At 34.8% G+C, this 21,190-nt stretch overlaps 1 protein-coding gene across 1 annotated transcript in view; it reads right to left on the bottom strand.

The window, feature by feature from the left end:
* The window catches only part of LOC115886775 (B-cell receptor CD22-like), an 83,099-nt gene that overhangs the window by 57,273 nt on the left and 4,636 nt on the right, over positions 1-21,190 (bottom strand). The window contains exon 2 of the mRNA XM_030906059.1: positions 9,454-9,589. Within this exon, the coding sequence (XP_030761919.1) occupies positions 9,454-9,589 (136 nt within the window). The remainder of the gene's footprint in view (positions 1-9,453; positions 9,590-21,190) is intronic.

The following is a 21,190-nucleotide window of genomic DNA, read 5'->3' on the forward strand; positions in this document are numbered from 1 at the left end:
GAAAACAATTGAATACCGTCAATCAATCCTAATTTATGTTATATACTAACATATCAAATCTCGCTTTTTTAACTGAAAAAATAAAAAAGTTATAGGTTAAGTTATATTAATGTACGACTTAGCAAGCACAAAGAACGTGTACAAAAAGGTGAAACAATGAAGTCAGGAATTGCGGACCATGTTTGGTTTGTTTTTGCAAATAACTTTTAAATGCCGATTCCAAATAAAACAAAATTCTATATGAAAATACTTAATACAGCTTTGTAACGTTTTAAGTTCGTTACATGTCTTTTTTATATATAATATATGATGTCTGGCCTATCATCACTGGATTCCCTCTCGTTCAGGCCGGATAGTTTATTTGCGCGCTTGGCGTAATTTTTACGTTCTCTAGTCAGCAACCCTGCTATCGTTTCACTGTTCTGTGGAGGCGCGCGCTGTCAAGATCCTTGTCTTGTCTCGGATTTGGCTTTGCTACTGGGCAATTGTCAAGATCCTTTCAAGGCGCCTCTCTGCGTTTTAACCTCACTTTGTTTTTGGCCGGTTTGCGGCACGGTTGAAAATCCTGCTTTTAGAAATGATTATTTAAATCTTCTGTATAATTTGAATCAGCTGCCATTTCGAAGCTACAAGTAAAGATGAGTTATTATCTTTTATAGATTCGATATTATTATTTGATATTTTTAGGGTAGAGTTTTGGATTGATCCACCTTAATTCGTATTTGTATTTTGCTGACACGTTGGTGTACTTTTGCTGTTGTCCTCCAGAATGTTAAATGGAAGAAAGGACAGTTCTTTTGTTTATTATTGAGCCCTCGGAAGTGTTTCGAGGTAGGTTTATTTTGTTTATTAGATCTTGTTTGGTTTTAAACAAGAGTTTCGTATTTTTAGGGTCTTATGGACGGACTGTGTCCAAGGGATGGGCAGGTGTCCCATATATAGTATTATCCAAGGTACGACTATTTACAAGGTACGGGCATTATCCAAGGTCCTAGTAGTATCCAAGGTACGGGTAGTGTTCCCATGTATAGTTTTCCTATGGACAGGTGTCCGATGGACGAAAGTCCACTGTACAGATAGTTTATCCTATGTACAGAGTGCTCCAGCGTGGATGTGGCATAGCTGCTTTGTTCCTGTTTTTAAGCTTAGTCGATAGTTACGGCTGTACTGGTTCATGGTGTCCTCATCCTGGCCTCTTTTGTTGTATTGGCCAACAGGATAGCCGAGAAATAGTACAGAGATGCAAGTCTACCTCAAGCTGTGCTGTTTGAAGCAGGATTGCCTTGAGAACGAACAGCTAAGTGTAGATTTACGTTCTAGTTTTTATGTTTTAGATTTTCTATATTTTCAGTCATATTTTCAGTACAGACTTTACGTTTAGTGGTTAAATTCCTTATGTCTGTTTAGTATTTAAAATATGATTTAGTGCTTAGGTTTCATTACAAACATATCTTGTTATAGTATTACTTTCTGTATATATCTATTGCGTGATTTTAAAGATGATTAACCGAATAGATTCTAGAATCTACGCTTGCAACATATCGGATTTAACACTGCATAAAACTTAACAATTTAAATAACGTAATGCTACCTTTCATATATTTTCTATAACTTCGCGCATTGTATTTTTCCATAGTCTTTTCATAGAACATATTTAATATTATTTACATAGATAGTTTTACTCGACAAATAACCACTATAATAATTATTAAAATTGTACAATGCTATTTACCATCAGAATTCATCATGAATAAATATAGCCATTAGTTTTAGGCAATAAACAACTGTGTTTTCTTTTTCTGTACATGCCTGGCGCCCAATATCTATATTTTTTTTGTTTATTGTTAGTGATTAGTTTTCTCTCTAGTGAAATATCTTATCCACGACTGCTCTCCGATGAAAAGCTGCCGTTCGCAGTGGTAATGTTTTATAAAAAACGCTACAGCTTTTACATAAAATCATCTGAGGAGATAATATTGGACCGTTTCAAAATTTACATGACGTTTCCTGCACTGTAAAAAAAATTGAGTGAAATTTCACTCAGATTTCACTCAATACTTTCTCAATTTCTGTCCACACCCGATTGAGTGAAATGTCTACTCTACAGAACTGAGTGAATCTTCAATTCACAGAGTGAAAAGCACTGAGTGTTTTCACTCAATCGAGATTAGACGAAAGACTCGATTTTGATAATTTTTCACTTTAAAATGAGTGAACTCACTAAGTGTTGAGTTCAAGTACACCTTTTATTGAGTGACTTTTACTCAACTTTGTATTACACTTAACTCGATTAGTACTCATATCTGAGTATTAATTTCACTCAGTATTGAGAAATATATTCTAAATGATTTTTTTAAAGCTATATGTAAGCTAACTTGTTATTTTAAAACAGGTGGGCAGGTGCCTTTCAACGGTAAGTTTCAGTTTAGGACATGGTCTCGAACATGTCCATTTCCTAAAATTCACTTTTGGGAGGCATCTGTTCACTTGTAATAAAATAAGAAGTTAGCTTACATATAGCTTTTAAAAAAATCATTTAGAATATTTCGTTTTTTTTAACAAACCAAATGAAAAACTGTAGAACCTTCAAAAATATTTTTATTTGTCATTTTTATTTGAAAAAAACAAATAAAACCAAATATAACACTATTATTATAATATCAAAATGTTTTTTTAACTCTTTATACAGGAACTTTTTTAAGTTAGATGTCTAGAAAAGTTGCATCACATCGCAAAAATCCGCTTTATTAAGAGCATTCGTCAGTTCGGCCACCTTCTCGAATATTTCTAATTTCTAAACTAACTTTTAATAACGAAAATCCCTCGGAAAACCCAGATACTTTTGCTCCTGAAAATTAAAAAAAAATTGTTATTCTGCCAAATGTTCCAGTTCCCAATTCATGATTGAGAGAAAGTACCTAGATTTTCGCTACGCTAATTAGTCAAGGAAACATCAGCATTGCGGCATTGGCGCAATCGAATTTGAATCTATGCTATGTTGGGCGGATTTCTGCGATGTGAAAAAAAAATGTTCTTAACATAAAACATATTATTAACAGTCACACTTTACATCACACTTTACACACACACTATGGGCTTGTGACCTTGGCACCTTCGAAGGGACAAGACAACCTACGACGTGCTACGACTCGAACAGATAATTACAAACTGAGGAACAGGGGAATAGCTTATTCGGTATCGAAGAAGCGCGTATGACGTATGATTAGTAAAGAGCGAAAATACTCTAAACTGGGAGATTTCACTCAAATTTTTAATGTGTTAAACTATAACATGAGTTTTTAAGTTAATTTTTCTATTCCATTACTCAAAGATAGGAGCTATAACTCGAACATGAGCTTATTCAATCGCTATTGATTAAATAGAGATCATATTTGAGTAAAATGATGAATTTACTCTATTTTAGATGAAAATGTACTCAATTATTTCACTCAAAAAATTCACTCCCTGAGAAATATGTGTTCACTCAGGCTGATTTTTTACAGTGTGTGCACACACATATAAACAAACTGTGACGTTTTAAAATTTAATTCTACTTTACACACACGTCTTTCACAAACTTTATTCATTAAATAAGAGTAAGTTTTTCCGCCCGTTAACAGAACAAAGTCATACAAGGCATTACACATTCTAAATGTATCTAAAGGTATATTCTTCTAATTATTCCACGTTCTTCGCCGAAACTATAACACCTATTAACTGGAGAATTAGAAAACGTCCGAAACTTTCTCCCTCCCCAAAACGAAACATCAAACTGTTAGTTAGTTGCCTAAGCCTCGTTTGCTTGTTTCGTACACAGACAACGAACGCCCGGCTCGCTATAACACACCTCTCGCAGAAAACTTGTACGAACTATTATTAATATGCCGTAATTAGTTATATCTAGTTAATTTTACCTTTATCAGTTACAAGCTAAAGTTTAAATTGCGCACCGTTTACCGTCGAAGTTAATTGCAAAGCGGCGTATTTGGCTTGTCTGTGTAAAGCGACTCCAACTCCAAACATTTCCAGTTTTGGTTATTAATTAGAAACGTTGAAATGTCAAAAGTACTATTTACCACACTCCAACTTATAGAGAGTAAACTTGGCTAGAGAAAATACCAGTATGGTCTATCGTTTAGCAGTGTCTAGTTACTCCAGTTTGTAATGAAGTTCATAAAAATTTCTAGGACACCCTGTATATTGTGTTAATATTATACTAGAATAATAGGGACTTTATTTTCTTTTAATAATGACAGTCAATGTATTTTATTGTTAACTCATTATTGTAATGAACTTCATTAGTGTTTCTATTGTTGAATTAAATAAGTTAAATATTTAATTGCCATTTTATTAAGAGAGTTTTGATCGGTTTTGGTCGCTGTGGTTCGGTGCGAGAAACCGAGACGTTTGCGCCGCTCTCCCTACCAGTGCAGGTTGAGTGGAGGGGAGCGTCAGTCGAGTACCTCAGCTACAGCAGCACTAGAGAGTTAGTTTGTGCTCGCACGCGAAACAGTGAGGTTCGAGTCCGGAGTGCCCTGCCAAGTGTCCTGCTGCCAGCCGCCTGTCGCCGCACTGTATAAGGTAAGCACCCACCGCCAAAGTGATCGAGGGTAGGTCGTATTATTTTTATTGTTATTAAGCGTTTACTCGACTACCTGGATGCGTTATAGGGATAAGGGAGTTAGTTGACGGGATTGTTAGGATATTAAAAGCGCGGGAGAACAACCGTTGCCGACCAGACAAAGAGGGACTACGTTGTGCTACGGGCAGGTCGCCAGGAATGATGTCCTTTTCTTTTAAAGGTTGCCTGACATCTGCTCCGGTCTGACGTGTCCTTCGGTTGATGAGACGAGAGTTCGTAGTTTTCTTCATCAATATTAAAATTGCCAGGATTGCCGAGCAGGCAGAAAGGGACTACGCTGTGCTACGGGTAGGTCGCCAGGAATGATGTCCTTTTTCTTTTAAAGGTTGTCTGACATCTGCTCCGGCTCAGTGTACCTCTCGGGGAAAGCTAATTACGGGCTAATAATTAATTCATCTTCTTAAGGAACAGTCAGGGTAGTTCAGTAAACGCACGGGTCGAAAATGTTCACGGAGCTAAAACAGGACTTCGCCCAATCCCGAGGCTGGTTTTGTAGCTCCTGTATTGTATAGGTGTGTCGTCCGGACGACACCCTGCATCAGTGACGCTGGACGGGATCTCGCCGAAATCCCGAGGTTGTCCTGACCGGGCGGTGTGTGTGCGGACTGGGCTTATACAAACGACGTACAACTCGCCGAGATGTCGCTAACGTCTACGTCGATCCAGGGCTCACGTTTGTGTATCCCTCGGGCCGCTGTTAACTTTGGGATCGATCCAGGACTCGCGTTTGCGTATCCAACAGGACGCTGATAACTTCGCGATCGATCCAGGACTCGCGTTTGCGTATCCCACAGGACGCTGTTAACTTCACGATCGATCCAGGACTCGCGTTTGTGTATCCCACGGGACGCTGTTAACTTCGCGATCGATCCAGGGCTCGCGTTTGTGTCCCACAGGACGCTGTTAATTTCGCGATCGATCCAGGACTCGCGTTTGCGTATACCACAGGACGCTGTTAACTTCGCGATCGATCCAGAACTCGCGTTTGTGTATCCCACGGGACGCTGTTAACTTCGCGATCGATCCAGGGCTCGCGTTTGTGTCCCACAGGACGCTGTTAATTTCGCGATCGATCCAGGACTCGCGTTTGTGTATTCCGGGACGCTTTTAACTTCGACGCCGATCCGAGGTCCGTGTTTCGTTGTCAAAACGGACGCCGTTCCGAGAAATATTTAGCTGTGACCATCGGGACGCCTGTAACGACGTCGCCGCCGTTTAGAGAGTCGCGTCATAGTAGAGTGTGTTGCTCCCGTACTTACGTGTCTGTGTTCATTAGGACGCCGCTAAATTCAACGTCGATCAGGAACTCGCGTCATCTTATTTAATAGAACGTCATTTTGGGAACGCGTTTTGAATTCGCGTGATAGAATCAGTCAGAGAGTTGCATCTCGGGAATAATCGATCAAAACTCTAGAGGTATACGGTTGTTATTGTAAACTTTACTTTACGGGTCTTTAGATATACATTTTATTTCACTGTTGTTACGATTCGAGGACGTGAACCTTCCTGAATTATTTTTGTACATAATTAATTAGTTAAATAAAAGCCTAGTGTTACGTTATAGTTAATTGTGTGTTTTATTTTTTTTTTCATCTCATCACTCCCTGGTATCTCCACTGTATAAAAGCTACCCGTATTGGCACTAGTGTTCTCTCAAACACTTTAAACATTGGGATGGTGCCCGAGGAACTGAACCAAGGCAACTCGGCGTCCGTGACCTTTCTCTAAAACGGGGGACAGTCACAAGTTTAAGAGCGATCACTAATCATCAATTTGAAGTAGAGGTGTGTAAATCAAGACATGAAATTTCTCGCGGAATTCATTAACCCGGTGGAAATGAAAGATACCCTCGCATAACTGATAAGTACTTCTAATTCTTGTCTAGATTATACGGGCAATTATAAATAAGAACCTTTATTCTTTCCCAAAGTTAAAAATGCATAGGCGCTAAGTCCGGCGGCCTCGGCGGCCAACGGCTGGGATCTTGGTTAGGTCTATTCAATTATTCTCGAAATTAGCTGCAAACATTCAAGCGGCAGATCATCAATAAGGGGTCCAAAGCCTACTAGTTAAAAATGGCAAACTTTTAAAAATTCTGTATTTCGAAAGGGATTATAACAAAAGATCAATTATGCTATGTTTTTGGAAAGATAATTTTAAGTTCTTTAAAAAAACTTTCACTTCACTGTAAATATGTCTACTACCAAACAAAATAAAGAAGCTTAACTACCTATTGCAAACAAATAACAAAGAACCCATACTATTGAAGGTAGAATACAGGCTTTAAAGCAAAAATACATTTAGTTGATAAAAAAACTTGTTTATTTGAACGTTGCGTCTGGCTGTGTAATTAATAAAACGACACAGATTGGAAATTAACAATATTATTTATATGAAAGCAAATATTTTTGTTCGATACTCGTTCCGTTTATTAGCAAACTTTAATTATTGCTATTGGGGCAATATCCATTACGAATGGACGATTTGCCAGATCGGCAATTATCGATATTTGCAATCGGTTTGAATAAAATTGTACGAAAAATTGATAGTGACGCACGTAGAACAGAGAAAAAAAAGCACTGTATTATCGTAAAAAAATACACAGTTAAGTTGGCCGTAAAATCGTATCTTGATTGCTTTTATGTTCTATAGTTTACGTTTATACTTTCCCAAATTTTCATACCGTTTTAGAAAAAATAAAAAAAACACATAAAAATATGGTGGATTTTAATTAAAAGGCAATGGTGATATAATTTAGATTTCATTCTTTGATAAGTGGTTATTATTAATTTTGATTAACGTCATATTTTTTGCTGTTGTTAAAGTATCACATTTATAATATAACTATTATCACCCTTTCTGTAGCATTAAACTAAATAAATGTTGTGCTTCTTTGACATTTTAAAACAGCAAAAAATATGACTCTAATTAAAATTCTATCAACAACAGTCTATCAATGAATAAAGACAAAATTATATTACCATACCCATATAACACACAATATCCGCAGGATATTCATAGAATGTCGGAATGTCCCATTATAAGATCATCTTATAAAGACATCTATAGGATATTCTCCAGACATCCTGAAATCCTGTAGATGTCTCAGAATAGAATATCCTATGGATATCTTTATCGTTTATCTAATGTACAGCTGGTTCCAATAAAATTGAATACGATTTAAAACATATTTTTATTAGTTCGGGCAGTATATTCTATGATACCAGTCCCCCATTTCTCTACTCATGTCATGCTGACGTTCTGAAAAATTTATTTGCCACTTTGTCAAAAGCAAAGTTGTTTTATACAATGTCACAATAACCTTAACATGTCAAAATACTTGACACATAAATATACACTGCCCAAATATTCGAAAAAAATGTGTAAAGAGTCATATTCATTTTTTTGGAACCAGCTGTACATCCAGCTGAGATATCCAAACATGCTCATGATAATAAAATATCCTAACAATATCGTCTAGATATTTAGGAAAAATAAATAATGTACAACTTTTTATATTACATAAAATGCAATAAACCATACAGATAGATATATTATATATTACTGCGTCATATATTGCGTCAAGGCAACAAAATATCCTGTTGGTATCTTCTGGATAATCTGGATATTTATGAGCTTGGCCACTCCCAGTAATACAGAGAATTTAAAACGCCCGGCCCGCGCAAAAAATTTCCCACAATCCATCTCGACAGTTGTTTGTTTTTGATGGTTTTTGCATTATATATATATTATTCAGTTCTTTGATTTAGTGAAATTCGAGGTGAATTCGGTCATTTGTCGATATTGGATGGGCTTAAAAATGACTGAAGCTAACAAAACTGGTTGAGTTTGACTTAGTTTTTTTCTTATACTCATAGTTCTAGCCTTGTTCTAGCAGAAATTCTATCCTAACCTCAACTAAAATCGAAAAACGACGAACGACTCAGGGCCTCACAATGAAGAATTTGTGTCAAAATTATACGTGAAAATTTGTTGAAAAGCGCTTGTTCTTTATCCCTAAACCCATTTTCGTGTTTGATCTATTCAAACAGAAATCCTATTTTGGGGTTTAAATTGTGAGTTTCTGGAATGTATGGTGTTAGCAATTATACCTGTATCCTGTGTGCTAACTTTGATGTAAACTGTTGCTGCTAGACATAAACTGCTAGACTCCATAAAGGGTAGTATAATCTGGTATAATACCATACGATCGAAAAAAACGGCGTCAGAGGTGGCTTGGAAATGAAGATTGTTGTTATTTTGTACGTAAAATTATATGGGGAATGTCATCGATCGTAATTTTCAAGCCAACTGAACGCCGTTTTTTTTCGATGGTACAGTATAAATTAAAAGCTCTTAACTCATACAAATAAACTTCTAAATTTTGACCCAAAATTCATTGACATAATATGTAGGTATATTTTAGAGCTGTTAATAAAAATATCCAATGAATAACGTCAAAATGTGGCTAAATAAAACTAAATCAAAAAGTAAAAGGCTTGCCTAGGGATGTCTTGAAGATGACTTTTTTTGTCCCATCTGGATATCCCATAAATATCCTCCTCTGGTTTTCGGATATCCCTAAGATATTTACTATATCCTTGGTGAATATCCTCAAGATATCTATAGGATTGTGTTGTGTTATATGGGTAGTTTTAATTTTTGTCTAACTTGATACCTACACGTGTTCTCAATTTTTGTTGCGTGACGAGTTTGTGCCACCCTCAAAATATTAAACCACACACTGTTCTTTTTCATTGTAAGATACAGCAAATGTTAATTTATAAAAAAAATAAAAGATCTATACTTACCAATAACGTACATAGTCCCCGTCTTCTGTTTCATGAAGAAGTTGGGCGCATCCGACGTAACTTCGCATTTGTACTTGCCGCTGACTTCCGGCTGGACGTTCCTCAAAACCACCTCGTTGGGGGTGCTCTTGCTCAACTGTAACAAGTCAAGGACAGGCGCTGATTAGATTGATATCGGCTGAGGGACCGTAGCGCGTCGCCGGGCATTTAATTGAGAAAGATGGCCGGCTTGTGTGACAAGGCAGGGCGAGGCGATAAGGGAGGTTCAAAGGGAAGTTGAGATAATGCTTAGAGCTAATTAGTGTTTGTTTTGGTTCAACGATTTGAAGTATTTTACTGAAACATATAATAAGAATTAAAGAGGTCTATATAAATATATTTCCTATCAATGTAACTTTTAGTTACGTAATCGAGGGCGCGATTTTTAAACTCATTGTTGCCAACCATGGATATATTCGGTGCCGTGCTGTCTAACTGGAATTTAAATTTCGCGCTGGGGATTTAGGTGGTAGCTCTGCTATAAAAAATGTCAAGTTGCCACATTTATTTATTTATTTCCTGAAATTGTCATTCGTTTTGACACTTTAGTTTTGTATTACGAGTTTTTGGGTTAAATAAATAGTTTTGTGATACTTTAAGCTTGAAAATGTTTACTAGCAGACCTTGGAGTCCAGCATTGTTCTTTTTAGAACCTCTTTTAGTGCGAAGTGTACAAGATTAATTAGATTAATAGCGTAAAAAACTCACCGCAACTTTATTAGAATAATTTGAACGGTAGAGCGGTAGTAATGGCCCTTTATGTCCCTTAAATGCTGTTAAGAAGGTAAGTTTTGTTGATATAAATAATAAATGTTTATATATTTAATTTATAATTAATTTATTTTTGTTTCCGGCAACGCTGCGCCGCTCAAGCTTAATCACATGACTAAAAGTTTGTTTGGTATTAACTGTATGTAGTTTATTAATCAACTAGGTGTGTGATTAATAGTATGAAGTATAATACAAAAATTTTTCAATAAATTTTTCAATAGACGTATTTCTGGATCGAAATATACCTACTACCATTAAAATATTTGCACTTAAGATTCACCCTGTATGAATAAATATCATCACCATTTTGAACTTATTCAACTATTTCCAATTATGATTATATTTAGATGCTCTCTTTGTAGTTGGGCCCATTTACTGTCTATTGTTGGCTATGTGCGGGTTCAAGTTATCTGCTAATTTTCTAATATGGTCCCATCTCAGGTTTGGTACTTTTTGTGGTTCATCTGTTGTCCGTTCTTCTTGCCAGGTGTCCTGTCCATTACTATTTGATGGATTTGACTCTATGGATGACATCTATTACTTGGGTTTTTTGTCGTATCTACTCTATTATTTTACAGTCTGTCTTAATTATTCCTAGAATATTTCGCTCCATTGAGCGTTGTGGGACCTGCAGTTTCCTTATGATGTCCATTTTAAGTGTGCAGGTTTCGCATGCATAGGCCATGACTGATAATATACATTGGTCGAATGTTTTCTTCTTTAGATAGAGTGGCATTCTAGATTTAAATATGATTGAGTTTCGTCCATAATTACTCCTTGCTAACTTAATTCTTCTGTTGATTTCTGGTAGTAGAAATTCCGAGCTGCGTATTAGTTGTCCCAAATATATATATTCTTCTACTATTATTATTAGGACAATGTCACAGCTAATATTAGATTCTCCATCTATTTTTAATCCCTTGTTGGTCCAGTCGAGTTCATTGAAGATTTCTTCTAGTGTTGCTGTCAACAGCTTTGGGGATATCGCGTCTCCCTGTCGTACTCCTTTGCCAGTTGGTAGCTCTGAGGATGTTTTATGTATCATTACTCTTGCTTTGGCTTCTTTGTATACAGGGTGCTACAAATTCCAGGTACGAGCATTGGTAACTCACTAATCGTAATAGATACGAACATGGTTAAATTGGGGCAAAGTTGCGCTTTGGGATGTTCACCAAGATGCCATCAAAACAGTTTTTAAAATTTCAAGGATTGTTGAGTTTTTTGGAAAAAACGGATATTTTTGAAAATCAATTTTATTTTTTCCTGTCGTTATTTTTTAGGAAATCAACAAACTAATTGCACATTCTCATAGCCACTTTATTGATCTGATAGTATTTTTAGATTTTCAATTCAGCTGATAATTTGTAAGATACAGAGGCCAACTTATTTTTTTTAAATACGGACCTGCATTTTTTATTACAGATTTTGAAAGGACTCGCTATCCTGAGTACAATGATATGCCACACTTAATATTTTTTTTTTGTTTTGGAAATTTGAACACAATTTATTTAAACTAATTTCAAGTCCGGCTCTGTTTTTTTTAATATTTAATATATTCATCGTTACAATAAGCTTTCAAACTTAGCAGGGACGTGGGTTGAATCCGGAAAATCAAATGCAATAAAATAATAAAAAATAATATCAATAAAATGTAATATAAACAATCAAATCATTTCCCCGGAAGATGGATTGGAAATGGTAGAGCAGTATAATGGCCAGCGAGGTACCTGGACCCTCTGATGACCTCAAATAATTCGACAGGTTCAAATTTTACAAGTAATTTTTAGTATAATAGCCACTAGTAGATATAAAATGCATTTTTAGTAAACTCTGTCTCACATAGTTTCTGAAAAATAAAATATTTTTTTTAAAAGGTCCGATTAAATTTATATCTCCGAAACTAAAGTTCCAAAAAAAGTCGTAATATATCTACAAATTCATTTACCCACTAGTAGATATAAAAGCATTTTTGCTAAACTCTGTCTCAAATAGTTTCTGAAAAATAAAATTATTTTTTTTAAAAGGTCCGATTAAATTTATTCCGAAACTACAGTTCCAAAAAAAGTCGTAATATATCTACAAATTAATTTACCCACTAAAATTTTACAAGTAAGCATTCGAAAATATCAGAAGATCTATTCAAAAGCTATAAATAAAATTGAACGAAAAATAAATTTGTGCAATAGGGAGGGTGGTAACCCTTTCGAACATGTAGACTATGTAAAGCATTAGAAACTAGTTTGTAGAAGCTTAATTTATTCATAGTAACTACGATTAATATTATGCGAATTATTAGATATCGTACACTGAGAATTTCAAATTCACAATAAGAAAAGTTAAAAATAATATCTTTAAATTGCTGATCTGGATATTATTTATTTGAATCTTTCAATTGGCTCAAGCGCAAAGTGCAAACAGCACAATATTTAGAAAACCGGTTAAAAGTTCATAAGTATGACAAAAAAAAATAAAACTGCTCTGACTAAACATGAAAGCACGACAAATCACAAAATGAATTATCAGGAGACCAAAATTTTAGCCACTGAATACAACAAGCATAAAAGAGAATTTTTGGAAATGATCTATATTAAAAAAGAACCTGAATCTATGAATGATAGAACTGACATAAAAAACTTGAATCAAGTGTATTTTAGTTTGTTAAATTAATTTGTTTATTGTTTTCTCCCTGTTTTATATAAAAAAAAATCATGTATATATAAGAAGTAATATTTTGGAAACCATAAAAAGAATAGTGTTTTTACAGTTTATTGGCCAATGAAATATAAATTAGGTTTAGTGCGATTTCAGCCGTAGTCAATATACATACGTGGATCGTTTTGGTCTTACGAATAATCATTTAAAAAAAAAATATGTAGCCATCCTCTGACAAGTTGATATTAGTTTTATTAATTATAGTAAACATTATGCTGTGTGTGTTTGTGAATTTGTTCTATGTAATTTTTGGATTATGTTCGGCACTGTTTTTTTGATTTTGGTGAGTGTTGTAAGATTTTATTTTTAACTTTCAATAGCGGGTAAATAAGTATGAAAAAAAAAATAATAATTTTTGTAAATAATTATTGTGTTTATTACATAAACTTTGTCACACTTAGCTACTTAAGGTTTTTTATACATAAACTACTTGACTCTTAATTTTACTATGTATTCGTGATTTGTATAAATAATGTGTTTCTCAAAAAAAAAAAAAATTTAAAAAAAAATAAGTTCGCCTCTATATCTCACAAATTATCAGCTAATTTGAAAATCTAAAAATACTATCAGATAGCTCTAATAAAGTGGCTATGAGAATGAGCAATTAGTTTTTTGATTTTCTAAAAAGTAACGACAGGAAAAAATAAAATTAGTTTTCAAAAAAATCCGTTTTTTCCAAAAAACTCAGCAATCCTTGAAATTTTTAAAAAATCTTAAAAAAAATAATGGCATCTTGGTGAACAGCCCAAGGCGCAACTTTGCTCCAATTTAACTATCTTCGTATCTATTACGGTTTCCGAGATACCAATGCTCGTACCTCGAATTTGTAGCACCCTGTATATATATATATATATATATAAAGGATATTATATTCACAATTAATTTGCTTGTTTACAAACTAAATTTAAACCGTAAATACAGTTTTGTAACAAAATTCCATGTTTTCTTCCTTTCAACTTTTTTTTCTACACTGTTTTATCTGACAAGTAAAACGTTATGTGTAGACGGAGCTTAGACGGACGACCGTCTTGAGAACCGCACCCCCCTCTATTTTCTAGACGGTCTTCCGTTTTACATGGCACGCAAAACTGTCAGGTAAACTTTATGGTGTAGACGAGACCTTAGACGAACGCTTTAACAAGCACGTTTTTTTTTTATAAAAACCCCTCATTATTACGATAATTTATGTTGTTTTCGGGATAAGTACGTCGCGCGCCGGTTTGAAAAAGATACTTTGGCATAGTTTTTCAGCAAAACTAAAAAAAGAGTGGAAACATAGCGTATAGAAGAAAAAGTTAAAACGATAGGAAAATCTTTCGTTTCAGCGGTTCGTTCGGCTTGTTTATTCGCAAAAGTAACAAAGCTCTCTTTTAAAAAAGTTTTGTGTTTGAAGAATTTCCCGTCGGATAGCTAGTTCTTTGCGAATTTATGAGACTTTAGTGGGTAATAAATAAGAGAGAAAAAAATCGTTTTAAAGTATTCAAAAGGCGTACTATTACAAACGGTATAAAATATGCATAGTCTCTAAAGAATTTTTTCCGTTTTGTTTTATTAAAAGTTTACTATAATATTGGATAATCAGCTTTCATTTTGTTGGCGAAGAATAATTAGATGGTGCCTGATCTTTTTGTTCACACTATTTCTAGTAGTAGAACCGGCAGAGGATGGGATTGGTGTAAGAGGCCGAACTCTGCTAGGAGCAGGATCAGGTTTGAGGTATTTGGCAAAACCACGTCAGACCCTTTTTTTTGGGTGTCGGGCCACAGCGGCATCCAAGGCAACGAAAAAGCCGATCATCGGCATCCTATCGTGGTCCAGAACCAGTACTGGGAATACCCAAATGTATGGCCCGTAGTGCACTAAAACTCTGGATCAGGGAAAAGCAGAATGTCTACTGGAGAAACAGACAGGGGCACAGGCACAGCAAAGCCTTTATTCAAGGACCTAGCTGTAAAACAACAAAATAACTGTTAATGCTTAGCAGGAATAAAGTGCGGATTATAACAGGCCTCTTGACAGGATACATGGCTGTCAAGTGTTATCTGAACAAGCTCAACCTGTATCAAGGAGTCTTTGCTGCAAACTCTGCGATAAAGATCTTGAAACAGCGGAGCCAAATAGACAACAATTATTGTCCTCCATTCACGAATTTCAAATTCTAGATCTTTAAGCCTGGGCTACTCGAGAATGGTTCTGAAAAGAACTGTGCGCGATAGACTGGTGCCTCCGAACACCAATTTATAGGAGGGTGCTCGAGGGAAAAGGGGATCTCGTCGAGGAATAGTTCTGAACTTTATGACTATATGAACAGTTCACAGCTGCACAACTGCGTGAATGGAGGACAGTAAATGGGTCCAACTACAAAGAGAGTATCTAAATATGTGAAGAAGGCTACATCATAATTGAAAATGGTTAGATAAACTGAAAATGATGATGATGATGACAACTTAGATACAAAAATTTTATACGATAAGTACCCAAGCAGCATTTGGACTTCGCGTCGGGACAACGTTGTGTCACGCGACCAAACGTCGGTCGGGCCGCAATGTCGGCACAACCTCGTGCCAACCCTAGTCTGCACTAGTTTGGAGAATAATTTTTGGGTCGAAACGACGTTCGAGACCTACGTTGGCTAGCAGCCTAATTTAGTACAAACTGCAACGTTGTTTAAAATCCTAATTCACAGAAATACAAAACTAAAATAATATGGCGTCTAAGTCGCGTATTATCCTAAATTGGGATAATTATAGTAAAAATATTATTTTTATCATTTAGTTAGAGACATATGTCAGATGGCAGTAAAGGAAAACAAAACAAAAGTATTTAAGTGTGGAGGATGTTTGAAGATCATAAATATTGAAACACTTTAACCAACTCTGTAACTCGTTACCCAAGGCAAAAAAGTTAAACGCAAACAACTTTATTGATAAATGTATTGTTTCTACTTTGATAAATACTAACGGGCCTTAAAATTAAAGAAGTTTTAAAACATTTGTTGAATTTTTTTTAGTAAAATGGAAATAATTTATTCGCAGTCGAAAAAAAAAATTGTTTCCGCGTGTTGTTTAGGGTCAAATATTTCAAGTTAATGTATTTAAAAAGCAAGAATTACTATTCTAGGAACGAAACATTTTCTTATACAACAATATGGCGACATTCACTTTGTTGTTTTGGAGATTAAGATGGAGTAGTTCGAGTAGTCGCATACTGGACTAATAAAGTCGGATTTCAGCCTTAACAGGTAGTATACTGGTCGCAAGATTGCCTAATATAGTCATCCTAGAGTCTAGCTTGTGCCGCCCTCTATATTCTAAATAAACGAGGGAGTGAATAAAGTATCGGTATAATATGTCGATGTATATTTAAATTTAGTTTTATATGTGCCTTTCTTACGTTCCATTTTAATTAAGTTTTTTTTATAAAAACAAAAACAGCACTGAACTGTCTGACTGAACAGAACAATGAAGTGAAAATTTAAGATTTAAGGTTATGGTTCAATACAGTTATAAAAAGGCAGTGGCTCGACGTCCTACCAACGTAAGAATAAGGAAATCTAAACAACGTTGGAAATAGTAAAACAGACCACGTTTGCATAACGTTGGACTAGGTCCTGAAACTGACGTCGGAAAACTCTATATTGTCCAATGTTGTAACTACGTTGTCCGAATCACCTAAAGATCACTTAAGCAAAAAACGTTACAAGACAACGTTTATTCGACGTCGCAGAAGCTTCTACTTTGCTGTAGTACTAGTCCAACGTCGGCACAACGTTATAAAAACGTTTAAATTTATTTTAATACCCAAGGTAGGGAGCTAACTATATTTTGTAACTAATCCAATGTTGTGTTTAGTAAACATGTGGTCGCAAGTCGTGAAAATGCTACTTGGGAACCTGTACACAAAACAACGATTATACACTAACGATACTAAGTACCAAAGTAACGAGTAACTAAAGTGACGAGTCCTATTACCAAAAGTAACTAGTAGTTACGAGTCCATATAAGTAACTAAAGTTTACATCACTAGATACGACAAAAGACCCAGGTAATAGACACAGAGTCAAATCCCTCAAATGGCAATGGGCAGGGCACCTGCCAAGGAGAACGGACAACAGGTGGACCACAAAAATTACAGCATGGTACCCACGAGGAACTAAGAGACCTAGAAGAATACCGAATCTGAGATGGGACCATGATATTAGGAAATTAGCAGGGATAACTTGGGCCCGCATAGCCAACAATAGACAACAATTATTGTCCTCCATTCACGAATTTCAAATTCCAGATCTTTAAGCCTGGGCTACTCGAGAACGGTTCTGAAAGGAACTGTGCGCGATAGACTGGTGCCTCCGAGCACTAATTTATAGAAGGCTAGGAGCTCGATGGGAAAAGGGATCTCGTCGAGGAATAGTTCTGAACTTTATGACTATATGAACAGTTCAGAGCTGCACAACTGCGTGAATGGAGGACAGTAAATGGGTCCAACTACAAAGAGAGTGTCTAAATATGTGAGGAAGGCTACATCATAATTGAAAATGGTTAAATAAACTGAAAATGATGATGATGATGACAACTTAGATACAAAAATTTTATACGATAAATTTAAACTGAATGAGAATTTAATTGGATATAAGTAGTTCTTTAATTGGATATAAGTAGGTATTCTATAAACTTGCCCCGGTCTATTTCTAAGGGGGTCGCGTCCGCTGGCAACATTCTTCGTTTACTTATTTCGCGTTTTATCTGGAAATAAATTACGACGCTTGAAGAAGTTTCGACAATAAACAACTCGGCATCGGCGGGGAGGGACCCCGTTTCATTTTCTCCGCTTCTTAACGATGAATTTATGGAAAATAAGAAGCGACGAGTCCCAACTTGGCCCCATATTTTCTAGTTTAACGTAACCTTACCGTTCTAGACGTTTTATTTGTCGAAAAAGGTGATTAAATAGAGTTGCGTTGAGATTTACTACCGCAGCTATATTTATGAAATTTTTTTAAGATTATATAGAGAGTGAACTACCGCAATGATACGTCATGGTACACATTCAACTGGTATGCTATAAAAGTTTGGGTTAAATTATAATGAAGCATAATATAGAGTGTACCTAGGAGAATTTTTTTTGTAGCATGTACAGGGTGTCCCATTTTAGTTGAAATCAGATGGTATCTCCCTTATTAGTAAAGAAAGGAGGATACGCGCGCGCGCGCGGTTTGTACAAACCTGTCCCACTTTTTTGTTAAACAAAAAATGCTGTCAACAAAATTTTCATAGCCCCAAATTTATTGTTGTAGAACTTTTTACGTAGAATACAGTGGCATAGTCTGTTTTTGTACGGAAAAAATATTTTTGAAAATATGAGCTGAAGTTATGATTTTTCAAATGGATCACCCTGTATATTTTATAAATCATATGGTCCGTCTTACTATGAGCTTCTCAAAAATATATAACACGCTATATTTATTCTCACTATTTACTGCAATATTTAAAATATATAATTTTTTATTAGTAGGCCGTGATAAATAACGCAAAAAAATCAAAATGAAATTTACTAAAATAGTCATACACATATTATAATTTAATTTGGAATTGATATATTTTACTTTTGAACTATTACCCCTGAATCTCTGAATATATATTTTTTTATAACGGAATTTATTATAACAAGATGGATTTGCAAATATCTAAAAGCTTGGATTATTAAAGCATTTTTCAAGTGTTCAACATTGTTGTAGTTGCCACGATATATTTCATATTTCAAAAATCCTCAAAATCAGTAAACGAGAATGGACAAATTGGTTTCAATTCATTGATTTGAGGAATAATAATTTAACAAAATTCTAATATTTTCAAAGTTGTGAGGGGAAGCCCCATCTTGCTGAAAAGTATATTTCCCGTAAATTAGCTAAAGGAATATCTAAAAGTTCCGGTACGATAACTTCCAAGATTTTACAAATAGCGGTAGAAAGTTAAGTTTCCCTAATATATAAAGAATTTATTATTTTTTATTTAAAGGGTTCTTGGTTTTTGGTCAATATTAAACTTTTTCTGGGTTTAGAAAGTGTTTATTATATAACTAACGTGTCGGTTAAGTTTTAACCTTTTTCAAAGCCACAAAACGTACATTTCCTTCGTCAAAAAAAAAGAATTTATTAGTGGTCCCCAAAATAAAACAAGAGACTAGTGATGGGCAAAACTGTTATTTCGACGAAAAACGTAACAATATGTATGTAATATAATTTAAATTACTATAATGCAACTTTATACTAAGAAAACATTTATACATTCACAAAATACAACAAAGTCTAATAATATAATTTGAAAACAATGAATATTGAATTAAAATTGAAAAAGTTAAGCGCGACCCCTTGTGTCAAAATTAGATGATTAAATTTTTGCAATTTTTACACCATATACAGAATTTTTACACCAATAGTACAGAAGGTAGTAGTGGGCAGGTGTAAACAACAACGGATACAAATAAAACTGTTCAGTATATCACATAAATTAGGATTGATTGACGTATTCCTTTCTTTTTGGTCAGCTTCTTTTTCACCGGAAATTACTAAAACTTTTGATTTTTAAATGGCATCCTCGGTATATTTATACTTTATTCGATATAAAATGACACTCTAAATAGAATTTAAAGAAGGCGTCCATTCTTCTCAAAGAGACCTGGTTTAAATTAAAAAAGGGGGTAGAAAAAAGACTCCTTAAAAAAATCGTATTTAAAATTTGAATCTAGAGTGCCATGGTTGTGTTAAAAACACTAATTTTTAATCAAGGTACCTTGGAAAAATAGTTTTGATCGTTTTATGTCATTCGTGTGTTGTCCTGGCCGGTTAAAAGATACCCATATCATATTTGTAATCATATTTCAATTTTTTCAATTTGAACAAGTGTGGCTCATTAGCACACGAGTGAAATTGTCGTTATAAACCGCATGTTACAATTTCAAATAAACCATATGCGAAAATCTCAAAAGTTGACATATGACATGTCATTCTATTCAAAGTGTCATTTCCTATCGAATAAAGAAGAAATATACCGAGGATGCCATTTAAAAATCAAAAGTTGTAGTCATTTCCGGTGACAGGAAGTGACCAAAAACAATAGAATACGCCAATTAATCCTAATTTATGTCATATACTAACATATCAAATCTCGTTTTTTTTATCTGAAAAAATAAAAAAGTTATAGGGGTGTTAACATGCAGGCCAGTCCAAAACTATGACATCTTCCGTTTCAAGACATTCTCTAGTCACTCTGCTGGTATGGGGAGGTGCACTATCGTACAAGAAGTTAAAATTATCACCAATTGCAGCTTTCCAAAGACTAACGATTGGTTTTAGCACCAAATCAACATATCTCGACCCGTTAAAGTTTGTTGAAGTGGTAACAATAGAGTTTTTGCTCCCATTATAATACCTCCCCAGAACATTACAGTTCCTCCGTTATATCTTGGTACAGATTTGATAGCCTGAAGTCTCGCGCGACTTTCTGGAGCTCTGAGAACCCGAATTCGATGGTTATCTGATCTTAGGCCAATTCTATATTCTATATGCTATAATTAATATAATTCTACAAATATTGTGTCTGGATTTGCAATAACTTTAATGCGGATTTGTATAAAGTATTTTATTCTAATTATATACGACCTCTAAAACTATTTGTACAAATGCGAAAACTGCCAACGTACATATACGTTTCAGTTTTCAAAGTACTTTACTCGCATATATACATGAATTTTCATAGGAAAACTCTAAACCGACCAACATTCGTCGTAAATATCAGCAGCAGGGTAAGCAGTAAAAAGCGTTTAATAAAATAACTATGCACAAAACAGGAAAATGCATAAGTTTTCCGATTTTATTACTCAGCAAGGAATAAATATGAACGGTGGAGGAATTTCTAAAGGAGAGAAAGGCATAAACGTCGTAGTTTATACAAAGTTCGCTTAGAATTTGTACGAATCAAAGAACTCGGTCAATAAACGTAAATTTCCGTGCCGGCGGGTTTATATGGACAACATTTAAATAAGAAAGTTTAGAAATATGTCGTTAATACAAGTCTTTAACGTTCAATAGGTTGCTTTGAGAATTTTCAATGTAATTATTGATCAAAGTATTATAATTTTGTGATTTCTGCGGCTAGAGCAATATAAAAATTTAGACTTATACAGGGTGTGAAAAAACGATGTATCTAACTTGGTTGGT

This window comes from Sitophilus oryzae, unplaced genomic scaffold (assembly GCF_002938485.1).
Source record: "Sitophilus oryzae breed Bouriz unplaced genomic scaffold, Soryzae_2.0 scaffold_496_pilon_pilon, whole genome shotgun sequence".
In the NCBI taxonomy this organism is placed as follows: domain Eukaryota; kingdom Metazoa; phylum Arthropoda; class Insecta; order Coleoptera; family Curculionidae; genus Sitophilus; species Sitophilus oryzae.